Source organism: Solea solea, chromosome 21, assembly GCF_958295425.1.
Source record: "Solea solea chromosome 21, fSolSol10.1, whole genome shotgun sequence".
Lineage (NCBI taxonomy): Eukaryota > Metazoa > Chordata > Actinopteri > Pleuronectiformes > Soleidae > Solea > Solea solea.
In genome coordinates, this window is record NC_081154.1 from 5,475,623 (window position 1) to 5,487,445 (window position 11,823).

Genomic DNA, 11,823 nt, shown 5'->3' on the forward strand with positions numbered 1-11,823 from the left:
TGCCACTGTTTTGGCTCCAAGTTTTCTGTTAACACACTCATAAGAGGATTTGCCCCACAATAAACCTCTAATCGCATTATCCCGAGTGCTTCTCGTAAGACAACTTAAACAAATAGATGTAGTAACAAGAAATAGTTGCTAAGGATTTGTGTCTTTAATTTAAACAAGGTACTTTACAAGGTTAAGCTACTGTCAAATAAGGTAAGCTCTGTAATTATGAAGAAATGGATCAAGAGTGGTGAAAATATATATCTTCTTCTAGAATAAGTTGCTGATTACGGAATAATAATTTTAAAAGAATTCAGATCCGCTCAATTCTTTATATTCTCATTAAAGGAATACATTTGGTTACAGCACAGTTCAACAAGTTGGTGGTGGCTTCCTTTCTAATGTGGTCAGCACCACTCACTTCTAGTTTGTGTAGTGATTGCTCCCTCTGCTGGTTAACATTTGTAGTTCAGGGATTTAAGAGCCGAGACAATAGAACGGACTGAAAAATATAAAGTGATCACAAGATAATGTACAAAGAACTTAACATTATACCGACACAAACATGTATAATGTAATGAAATCACAATAAAAATTGTAAAACAGATCATGATCGTAAAATAAATAAGGTGCAACCTACTGATGGTTTTATGATTATTTTCTCATTTGTAAAAAATGTAATAAAGATAGGTTTCTCAAATTTCAGAAGAAGCAGCTCAAGGATAGGAAAAAACACTTTATACAGCATTATTCATTATGTGGAACGTCATGGGTTGGAATTGTGGCCAAAGGGTTAGTCGAGGGGTTATGAGGGCGAAAGGTGAGGTAAACCCTGGAGAGATCGCCAGTCCATCACAGGGCAAAGATGAAAAACACAGAAAGGCCAATTCCACACAGAAAGGCCCTCAGTCAAACTGGGATTCTAAACAGGTGACCTTCCTGCTGTGTGGCAACATAAAATGTATTTTTATTATCAAAACGTAAACAATGGACAGGTAAGAAACATGAGCAGTTTGGTGGAAAAAGACACCAGACACAGCTTGTGATGGTGTATTTTGGTGCCGTTGGTAGATTTACAGGTCAAGTCTGGGTCACTCCACCAGCGACATGATTACATGATTTATAGACACGTGGCAAAGCCTTTCTGAAACACATGCAGGATCAGAATAGTTGGAAAAAAACCACCACAGTCTGGATACAAAAAAACAAAAGATTGATTGGAATGTTTTTATCTTGACACTAAATTACCTGCTTACTCTCTTCGCTTTCTACTGCTTTGCATTGCATTATTAGTCCCCCTGTCAAAAATGTCTCTTTAATTGAATCAAAACTCATTGAAACTGCACCTGAAATTAATAATAAACTCTTAAGACCCTGTTCTAAACATTTTTGCAGCTCCCAGTCGCTGAGCTAATCTCCCCGTCTTAATCGTTAATACCACCTCATGCATTACACAACACAATCCCGTCTCTGCCAGCTCCCAAGATGCTGATCAAGACTTTTAAAACAATGAATTCTCTCATAAGTCGCCCTCATGAGTCCCTGAATGCAAGCTGGTGCTAACACACAATTTATGTGTGAGATTTAGGTCGTGGAAAAAATATTAGCAGGCTCAAGATCAACGATCAGCCATACAGTATGACTCAGCGTGATTGACCTGGTTTGTTGCAGTGGTTAACACGCCAGGCATCTCGTTAATATAATCATACAAATATAATAAATGACTGTACTGCATCTTTTATGAATTGATGTTGATTGAGTAGAAAAGACATTTTCTGTGACACAGACTTTTTCCAATATTCATATTTATTCATTTCATGGTTGGAGAGTCTCAAAAACAAAATGTAGACATCAGGAGACAAACTCTGAAAGAACACTTCTTCACGTATTTAGGATCAATGGGTTGAGAAACCTTAGCAGCTCTAAGCTGCCTTTATCTGCATGATATAAACCAATGCAAGCTTTGATTGCAATACAGAACTTTTAGAAGCAACAGCAGCAATGTTGCGTGATGTACATTGTCAATAATGGTAACCCTGCTGCCAAATACAGTATATATTAATAAAAAAAAAACACTTACTTGTAATATACAGATTTACATTTTATATAGATTTTATTTTTTTATAACAGCTGTGATTAAATGCCACACTAAATTAATTTAGTTTTACAGTATTTACTAAAATAATATTTTATTAGGTTTAAAGGTGAAACAGACCAAGATAGAGTAAGATTTGTACTGTATGTACATACGTGTATTAAATATACAATGCAAAAATGCCCGTTTCCTTTGCAGTGCTGCAAACGCAATGCAGCACATGCTTATATATATATATATGTGTTCTTCTGCTGCATCTTGCAAACTTAAATTTAGGGAAAAGGCAAATACTATAAAACAGTGTTTCCCAAACTGTCTATATGGGGACCCAATTTTCAGGGATGGCAAACTATCATGACACAAAACAAATCATGACAAATTTGTGGAAAATATATTTTTGTAATACTTTTTTTTTTTGATTGATTTGTGAGTAAATAACAACTTTATGTTATTTCAAACATATTCACATAAAAAGATTCTACAAATTTGTTTGGAGACCCAAGTCAAACTTCCTGCGTCCCGTCTGTGGGCATGATCCAGTGTTTGGGAATCACTGCTATACAGCATTATCACATAGAAACAATGTAAAAACAAACAACTGTATATGCATATATTTAATTTCAGTGTAGCACCCTTATTCTGGACCAGGCACGGTTAACTCTGCATGACTCTCCAAATGTCCATGAATGAGTGAGTGTAAAATAATATCTCACAACATATACTGTTGAATGTGGAGAAAAATGAGAATAGGAGGTCTCAAGTTTTTTTCCTGGTCATCTTTCCTTTTAGTGGACCAGTAGGGGGCGATGGTCATTTAATCACCACCTGTACTTCCACCATAGCAAACTAAACCTCTCCAACTACCTGCAGCCACACTCTGCCACCTTCATCTCCTCATACAAGTATCTTATAGTGAGCCGTCCGTTCTCCTGATACATGACTGTGATGGGGTCCAGTTTTATGGGGACACAGCATGCCATGTTGGCCTTCTTGGGGTCCCTGATGTTGATCAGGGTCTGGATGAGGGCGTGTTTGGACGGGGTTGATTCGTCCGTCAGCGGGTGGTAACAGAGGCCTCGGCATTCGAAGGCGTCATATTCCGGTGGTGCCACAATCCAGCTGTCCCAGCCAATGTCCTTAAAGTTGACCTTGAGTGAGGTTCGCCGGCAGTACTCGCTCTCTGCCTTTCTTTTGGTTCTCCGTGGATGTTGTTGGGCTTCCAGGATTTGGTTTGGCAGTTCGTCTCCTCTGTTCCAGTCCGCTCCTGAGTGTAAGAAGGTTTCTTCTTCATGGTGGATCATCTCTCTTAACTCTTTCTTGTTCTCCCTATTTCTGCTATCCAGATCATCTGAGAAGACGATCAAAGCAGTTGAGGTGTTATCTCCAACGGACATGCTCATATTAAAACAACCTGCTGCCGCCTTTGCACTGAGAGAAGCCCCACAGTCCCTTTTGTCAACCACAACATCAAAAACTGTTGCAGCACTGCCTGATTTGATCCACCTCTGAATCGCTGAGGTCACATCAAACCTCATCCACATACTCTGAGAGCTGGTCACCTCTCTGCCGACCAGTAGTTGGGGTGTGGATGTCAAATCGTTTCGATCCACTTCATAGACTTTGACGATGGTGTGGAAGCTGTGGTAGGATGTCGTGGATGCAGCGTCTGGGAAGAAGAAGATCTGCAGTTCTGCTGTAGTGATCTTCTCATGACTGGGGACGGTGACGTTAAACTGCAGCCTGTGTTTTGACTTTGTACCATTTGTCATAGAGAGTTTGATGTCTGTTGGAGAAAAAACATGAAGTTAGAGGGGAACAGCGGCTGCACTCTTTGAAATGACTTCACATACTTAATAGTTGAACTGAAACTTAAGGACCTGTGTGTAGGATTTAGTGGCATCTAGGGGTGAAATTGCATATTGCAACTAACTGAAATGCTCCCAGACAAGTGTATAAGGAGGCCCTCCCAGGAGCCAGTGTTTGATTTGTCCTTTCCAGACTACTGTACAAACATAGTAGGACAAACAAGATGGCAGAGCATACAGAAGAAGCCTCCAAGAAATATACTGAAATCATTATTTGGTCTTTTTTAGGGCGTACTACATTAATGAAAAAGAAAATATTGTGTTCTGTTTCTGGAAATAGATTGCCCAAAATCCAACACAGTCTTCATGTAGAGTATATTATTGTATATTGTGAGTTTATTATTTTATTTTTGTGTATTCATATTTTTCTGCCATTTTTGTAAAAAAAAAAAAATCCAGATCGATGTCAATTGAACCAATCATTTTGATTGGTTCAAATTCACAGGTTTACTTCCTGTTGACAGATGATGCTGGGTCACCTTTGCTAAGCTAACCCAGGAGGCTACACAAGCTAGACCGCCCTCCTTTGTTCAGTGAGGGACAAAAAACAACACTGCAGGAGCCACTAAGCTTATTTTATGGTAAGTTGAAGCAAAATTGACTAATAGTAATAGGTAACACTGCTTAGCTAGTTAGCTAGGTGTGCTAAGCTAAGTTAACATGCTTGAAATAGTGTCCCATGGAAATGCCACATGCTGCAACTGGAAACTTGAGGCCCAAAGCTAACTGTTAACTGTGTACAATAGTTTAAAATGTAAAATGTTCAGTTTAGTTTAGTAAGTAGTAAACTCTACAACACAATTTTATAGTTTTTAATGCCTTAAATGTTTTATGTGTGTAATTTATGATCTTGATGGAAGGGTATATACAATTTTGCAAGGTAAACATTCAAAAAACTGGTGGGAATCATAATTACTTTAGATTACAACTTTATATTTTATGAAGTAGAAAAAAAGAATAAAGTAATATTAAATGTAGTAATAATAATAATAATAATAATAATTATAATAATAATAATAATAAAGTTAAATGATCATGTACCTTGTACAGTAAAACTTCGTATCACATCAGACTGAGGGATGGTCGAGCTGTCCGTGGCATACTTGTTGTAAAGTTCTAGCATAAACTGAGGAGGGTAGATCTTGCTGTTCTCCTGTGGAACATCTGACAGGTTGAGTTTCCTCAAAAAGCCTTCCTTCATGGTTCCAAGGAGGTTCTCCATCCTCAAGTCTGTATCTTCCTCCTCCAGAAGGTCCTCCTCTGACAGCTGAGAGTAGAATTCCTCAGGGTCATAGCTTTCAATATCGTTGTTGAGAGGTTTGCAGGTGCAGGAGCCACTGGAAAATACCAGACTCAAACAAACCTGCAGCAGAAATGCTCCGGGGCTCAGCATTTTGGAATGATCCCCTCTCCAAGTCACTGAGCTGGCACAAACTTCACCTTCTTCCCAGCGTGAAAACACACTTTGCGGTGGCAAGGTTTGAAAATGCAGATCCCCCATGCAAAGACCGCTGTCCCGACGTCCGCTCCCATGCTCCCAGTGTAAACAGGGGGGACTTGTGTCAACCAAAATAGTAGCTTGGACATGCTTATCGCTGTCATTGATGCCTTCTTTTAAGCTGTGTTATCAGTTAAGTGTTGGTTGCTAATGAAGACACTGTAAACACTTGAAAGTGATAACGAGGGAGGCAGTGGAAACTGTGAGGTTACTGACAAGCAGGCATTTCCATAAAATGACTTTTCCCAGCTTGGGGGTGAAAGTGTTATGGCCACCGGAAACAAAACTGGCTGTAAGAAACAAAACGGACCATTGCATTCCTTCCCGCCATTATTGCTGTATTTTTCACAGATGTAATAGTACTGATAAGGAGGATCATTTCTTTCTAGCAAAGACAGCAGCTATACGATTTATAGCACCATATATCTTATTGTAACTAAATCATATAGTAATCCAGATTTATAGACATAAAGAACATGGCCTTCACTGCCAAATGCTGTAATTCCTAGCGCTGTGACATAATACTGGGAATCTCTGTGTTACTGTGAGGATTATGAGCCACTGTGTCTGGGGACATTGGCCTTAGTCTGGATGGCCTTGGTCTTGAAATTTTGCTCACCCATGAAGTCAGTCAATCATTGGCTCATGATTTTGATTTCATTGTGGCTGTGTAGTACAGTTTTGTACACAAAGAATAATTTAGGCATGCAGATAAAAATCTTTTTTTAGTTTCTAGCTCCAAACTGTCAATTTTTTAAAAATAATATTGTTCTAATATGTTTTCAGAAGGCTCTGAAACTGCAATTTCCTCATAGATGATAAAAAAAGAATCATAATCACACCACTTGACACATTTAACAGTCCAAAACCTGTTGTTTAATAAAAAAAAAAACATGATCAATATTAGCACAACACTTTAATAAACCATGAATATTGTCTTTATGATAAAATACATGTCACATATTGTTAATGTATGGAAACTATTATAATATTATTATATATTATGTCAGCAGGTTATGGTAAGGTGTATATATACGAAAACGAAACATCTATGTACATATGAACTGTATATCTATGCTTTACATACTTCTTATTTTCAATAAAACCTAAAAAAAAAAAAAAGCCAATACGTATATTTGGCTGTATATACATTTCTTGTTTTTCTTTCTATACCATGTACAGTAAACATTGTCTGGTTTGGTGAACGGAGAGTTGGTTACTATTGAAATATTTGATCAATACTGTACATATTGCAAACTTTACACGTCTTATTGAGTGACAGCATATGTGTATTATGTGTAATTATTGAATAGCCACAGGAAGGTCTTTGTGGTTTCCCAAAATGCACAGCAGGGGGCAGTAATGCACTACTTTTCCCCCTCTTTGCTATTATCAGAAACATGCAACTCAGTACTTCTTTTACTCACTTACAAAATATAATTTACACTGGAATACATATTTCATTTAAAAAGATATGACCTCTCATGCATGAATAACAATTTTATTAAATTTTTCTAAAATATAGGGAAGGTTCTATCACAACAAAATCTCACTGAGAGTGACTGTACCATTCAGTTTGTGTAAGGAGCTGCAGCATTTACTATTTACACAACATCTGTTGGTTGATTTGGTGGAATGTAAACATGCTGGCATTTGACCTCCGAGTCCCAAACCCTCCAACGTGCAGTTCATCGGTTTGTCAAAACTTCTGTGAGAGACGGAGGCGAGCAGCAGCGGATGCTGATGCCAGACGGTTTCAGAAGGCGTTGAAATTCAAATCATCTGCTTCAAAAACAAGCCCTAAAATGGCTGTAAAGGTTTCCCACACTGGGCCGTAGTCAAACGGAGACGAGAGTAGATCCCAAAAAGAAGTCCAGACTGAGACCAGAGCAAATCAAAATGAAAACTTTCTGAAAGTAACAGCTTATTTAGAAATAAAAGAAAATGTACCTGCAGGAGGTTTTTACAGAGATGTACTGTATACACAGGTTTATGATGGGGAATTGTTACATGAGGAGTAAAAAGTTAAGGCAAAGTCAAACAAGTCCTCAGAAAATCCTCAAAAAACCAAAACGTTATTCACACAGAGACCTCAGCTATTTTACTTGAGTTCCAGTCTCTCTCTCAGATGTCCTCAGTGTGTCTCACCACAACCTGAAAAGTGTCTTCCTGCTGCCGGCTCACTTAACGTCCCACGTCGCTTCTCTCTTTGCCTCAGCCCTACCGACAGGCACAGGTGTCCACGGACATGCCAGGATAAACCTTCAGCACCATATTCCTGCTCAGGTCGAGGAAAAGGACAGTGAGCGGACTCATCTTCTCCGGAACGCAGCAGGGCTCGGGCACGCCGGGGACGATTCCCACAGCTCTGACGATGCTCTGGATGGTGGCGTGGTTGGATGGCCGTGCCACCTGAGGACACATGAGACAGGTATTTTTATTCAAGCGTATAAAAACACAAACTGTTATTATGCAAGTAGAAATTTATGTGTGAGGATCAAAAAGTAAAAACATACTTTTGTGTTATTCAAATCCAATATTGGATGAAATTATCCAAATGATCCCATGTGTAACATTTAGGAGGGTTTATTGGCAGAAAAAAATTATTTTTGTTTTTCGTACTAAAGGGCCTTGCTTTAAGGGGTGCATTTAATGTTTTGAAGCTAAAGGGTACAACATCCTTTTTGGTATGTGAAGGCCACTGTAGTTGCCCGATGTGCATAAGAAGAACTGAGTGATTAGTGGAGGAGTCAACTGTTTGTTACAATTTGCCGTCTCATTAGATGTCACTAATTCTTGCACACTGGACCTTCAAATCCTGACGTGAGATATATAATATGAACACTATGGATAATTTGCTGTATGTTCTATACTGTGCAAAAGGTGGTTTAGCGACCATACAGTGTAATTTTGTCTCTCTATTGTCAAGTATGTAGTGGGACGTACACTTACACTTGAACAACAGAACTACCCTGGCTCTCTTAAACCTGGAGTGCAACCCTTATTATTGTTCCTGGTAAAAACCTGTGTTTGTAATAACTGTGAAAAATCTGACCGACAAAACTGGTGGTGCCCTAAGACTTTGGCTTAAGTGCTGTATATGAATTCAATCTTGATTCTCTGAGGTTGACTGTGACAATAGTAAAAATTAAAGACGTCATTTGGCTCACTTTCGGGATGGGGAACCCACACGCTCCGGCACAGTAATAGGCATCAAACGACTTTGGCGCCAACACCCATTCGCTCCAGCCGATGTCAGCGAAGTCAACCCTGAGGTACCTCCTGGAACAAACCCTGGGTTCACTCCACTGTCTCCTCCTAGCCTTCTTCATTGTTCTCTCATCGAAGCTCAGCACTTGTGGTTTACTCAGGCCCTTGCTGCTCTCCTCACCCTGCTTCCGCCCCGGTTTCACCGCTGCTTTGGCTTTTGCTGGGAAATAAGTGTTCTGCCACAGTTCGTGATTCTTCAAGGTGTTGAATTGGACCTCAGGGATGTCATTTCTTTGGATCTGGAGATTAAGTTCCCTCCGGATCCTTGAGGCTGAAGTCGAGGAGGATACGTCGTCCCCCGAAGGGAAGGGTCCGTACCGCTGGAGTGACATAGCCACACTGTTGGGCTCATCTATGGCTCGATCGTCAGCATAAACCAGAATATACGGTAAGTTTCCCGAAGAGAGGCGTTCTTGTCCGTGAGAGCTCCTCTGCTGCGTCTGACCTGCCCCAAACTCCGTATCAAACTCAACCGTGATCAAAAACTCTTTGACTTCTCTGACGTGTTTTACCTCCGTCGTAACATCCCTCGATTGCCAAGACCCTTTCTTGAAAGGAGCCAGAGTTATGTTTCCCAGCGGTGTTTCCCAGTTTGATCCATGGAAGAGAAGCTGAGGAGAGGAGGATTGCTGGAAGCTGCTGGACGGATGGCGAGGCCTTCGGAAACGCCACGGTCGCTGGTGGTGGCGTTGTCGCTTGTAGAGGAAGTGGAACGATGCAGAGAGGACGAGCTCCGAGTCTTGGATGGAGGACAGGTTGAACTGGAATACTTCTTTGCCGTGTGAGACTCCTGTGGATTCGGGAAAAGAAAAAAAATCAGAAGAAAATTAAATAAGGACGACAAGAAAAGTGAGATATTTGAAGTGTGAAACTGAAAAAGCTTTTTTTCATATTGCCTTCCATGTTTTTTGCGACATCTAAAGAGGTTTAAGAGCAAATTCACCGACAATTTCATGCAGATGTTTTTTTGCAAACAGATGCTGCAGCCGCGGGGAAACACATCTTTCTGAGATGAACAATAAAGAGACTTGAGCGATCAAATTGCTGCCTTGAACCTTCCCGCGTCTTTTCTTTTTCCCTTTCATCCTCTCAGTCTGGCACGTTTGGCTGACATGAAAACAGCCTCCAAAACAATCTTTCATAGAGTGTTCCCCAACACATCTGACTGACATGAGCTGCGGCATGGGAAATATTAAAGTGCAGCATGGTGAAGTGCCTGCCTCTCACACACGACCACAAACCTCATCCTCGATGGCTGCAGTCTTGAAGTTGAACCCTGTCTCCCACACTTCCACCACAGCCTGAAAGACAAACACTGGATCGGTCCAGTAGGTCTGCAGTAGCCATATGGAAATGCTTATAGGAGAAGGAGCTCCTCTGAGGCTTTTCTCTGTGCAGCCGGTGTCTGGGTGTGATAATAGGCTCTTGTCTAACACCTATGGCTGTTACAGCTACCGGTGAACTAACAGCGCCCGACACTTAAAGTCCCCCAGCTCAGTAAATCAGGACACTGACAGTCAGAGCACAGAGGGGGAGATGTTTAGCCCCGAGGGGATTGAGAGTTGCTGTGTGACTGACAAAACACCTGCATGATGACATTATTTTTTTTATTTTTTTTTTGCACATAAAAATGAATTTGAAACTGTGATAAAATAATTCAAATAGTCTGTACAGCAAGAGAACAACATGAGATGAGTTACACAGCATAGGTATACAGTAGGTCTCAGGACCAGTGCCTTAAAAGGGTCATAAATGTTATAGCAATACTATTTTTTTAAAGGAAAAGTATTGTATTATTTCGTTTTCTTTTCATGGACATTTAAAATAGAATTTCACTAACTTGTTACATTTTAAAATGTAGGATATATGTTACATTTTAGGGCATAAATGTGCCTATAAAACACAAAATAAGAAAGAAAGAAAGAAATTGTTTACATTTTATTTGCTAAATCCACAACCAATATTCGTTAGTTAATCTATCTACTAACAGAGAATCGGTAGAAAAATGTTAAACATATGAGCTGAATAACGATGAACTTGTGTTGTCACTTACTCGGGACAGCTTTGAAACTCCTCACGGTGTTCCCGTCGCGCTGGCTCTGCGCTTCTTTGCTGTACTTCTCGTACACTTTGAACATGTTGATGGAGACCATGTCCTTGTTTGCGCTCTCGTGCGCAAAGGCGCGCTCATCCAGAGTCGGCGCGACATCGGCACCTTTACGCACGGCTGGACCAACATCTTCAACAGCGACTTTAGCCCAGCTGGAGTTGAGGATCAGAAATAAATGCAGCAAGTAAAGGAATCGGCTCGCCATGGCTGATTATGAAGGAAAATGTACCATTCAAAAGAAATGTTTATGCGTAGTTAGTTTAAAAGAAATGCTCCTTTTCTGTGCCTCGTTGCTCGATTCCCACGCAGCCTGTGTCCAGGTAAACCGTGTCAGATCCGCACTCCAGGGTTCACGGTCCACAGATGCTTCTTGCAGTGGGAGGAGATCGAGTGAGTGCACGAAGCGCGCCTGCTGGATGACGCCTCTGAGCGCACAACCAACGAGCGCCACGCAGCTTCTCCGATGAAGTGCTTCATTGATTAGAACAGAAGATCTTCCCACGAGAGTGATAACGTTCACTGTAAATATATCTGCAGTAAAGACGTTTTGTCTGCACCATCAATCAACTGCAAAGAGCAGGGGATCAGGTTTGGCCACATGTAATCCTGGAGCCATGCGGGTCAGACACAGACATCACTCAGTTTTACAGTTTTAAAGCTGCAGTGGGGGGGACGGACGACGACTTTGAATTACATTAAACACATGATATTCGCATTATCATTAATATTAATCCGTCTCAGTTTGTGGTTTTATTTAAGTCATTCCTAAAACTGGCTTCTCAAAAACTGATTCATAGCAGATTATGTGGCTGGAGCAACATTTGAGGTCCAGGTGAGGTAGAGCAGGTGAATTATCTGTGTAAACAATGGACAATGTGCTACATCACTATTCTCAAGTCAAAATAATCCTACATTCTGATTCTTGAAAAGTATTATTATTTTTTTAGCAACAAAACAAACACACACAAAACCCTTATACAATATAATATACAATATA

At 40.4% G+C, this 11,823-nt stretch overlaps 2 protein-coding genes across 2 annotated transcripts; both read right to left on the reverse strand.

Annotated features, from left to right (window-relative positions):
* Positions 1-2,131: 2,131 nt before the first annotated feature.
* On the reverse strand, positions 2,132-5,412 carry gdf2 (growth differentiation factor 2). The gene is made up of 2 exons (XM_058621474.1): positions 4,990-5,412; positions 2,132-3,866 (listed from the first exon to the last, which is right to left on the reverse strand). Exons 1-2 carry the CDS (start codon positions 5,339-5,341, stop codon positions 2,944-2,946), a joined length of 1,275 nt encoding a protein of 424 aa, XP_058477457.1. The 5' UTR covers positions 5,342-5,412; the 3' UTR covers positions 2,132-2,943.
* Positions 5,413-6,291: 879 nt separating this feature from the next.
* gdf10b (growth differentiation factor 10b) lies at positions 6,292-11,285 on the reverse strand. The gene is made up of 3 exons (XM_058622032.1): positions 10,770-11,285; positions 8,617-9,506; positions 6,292-7,858 (listed from the first exon to the last, which is right to left on the reverse strand). Exons 1-3 carry the CDS (start codon positions 11,029-11,031, stop codon positions 7,667-7,669), a joined length of 1,344 nt encoding a protein of 447 aa, XP_058478015.1. The 5' UTR covers positions 11,032-11,285; the 3' UTR covers positions 6,292-7,666.
* Positions 11,286-11,823: the final 538 nt, after the last annotated feature.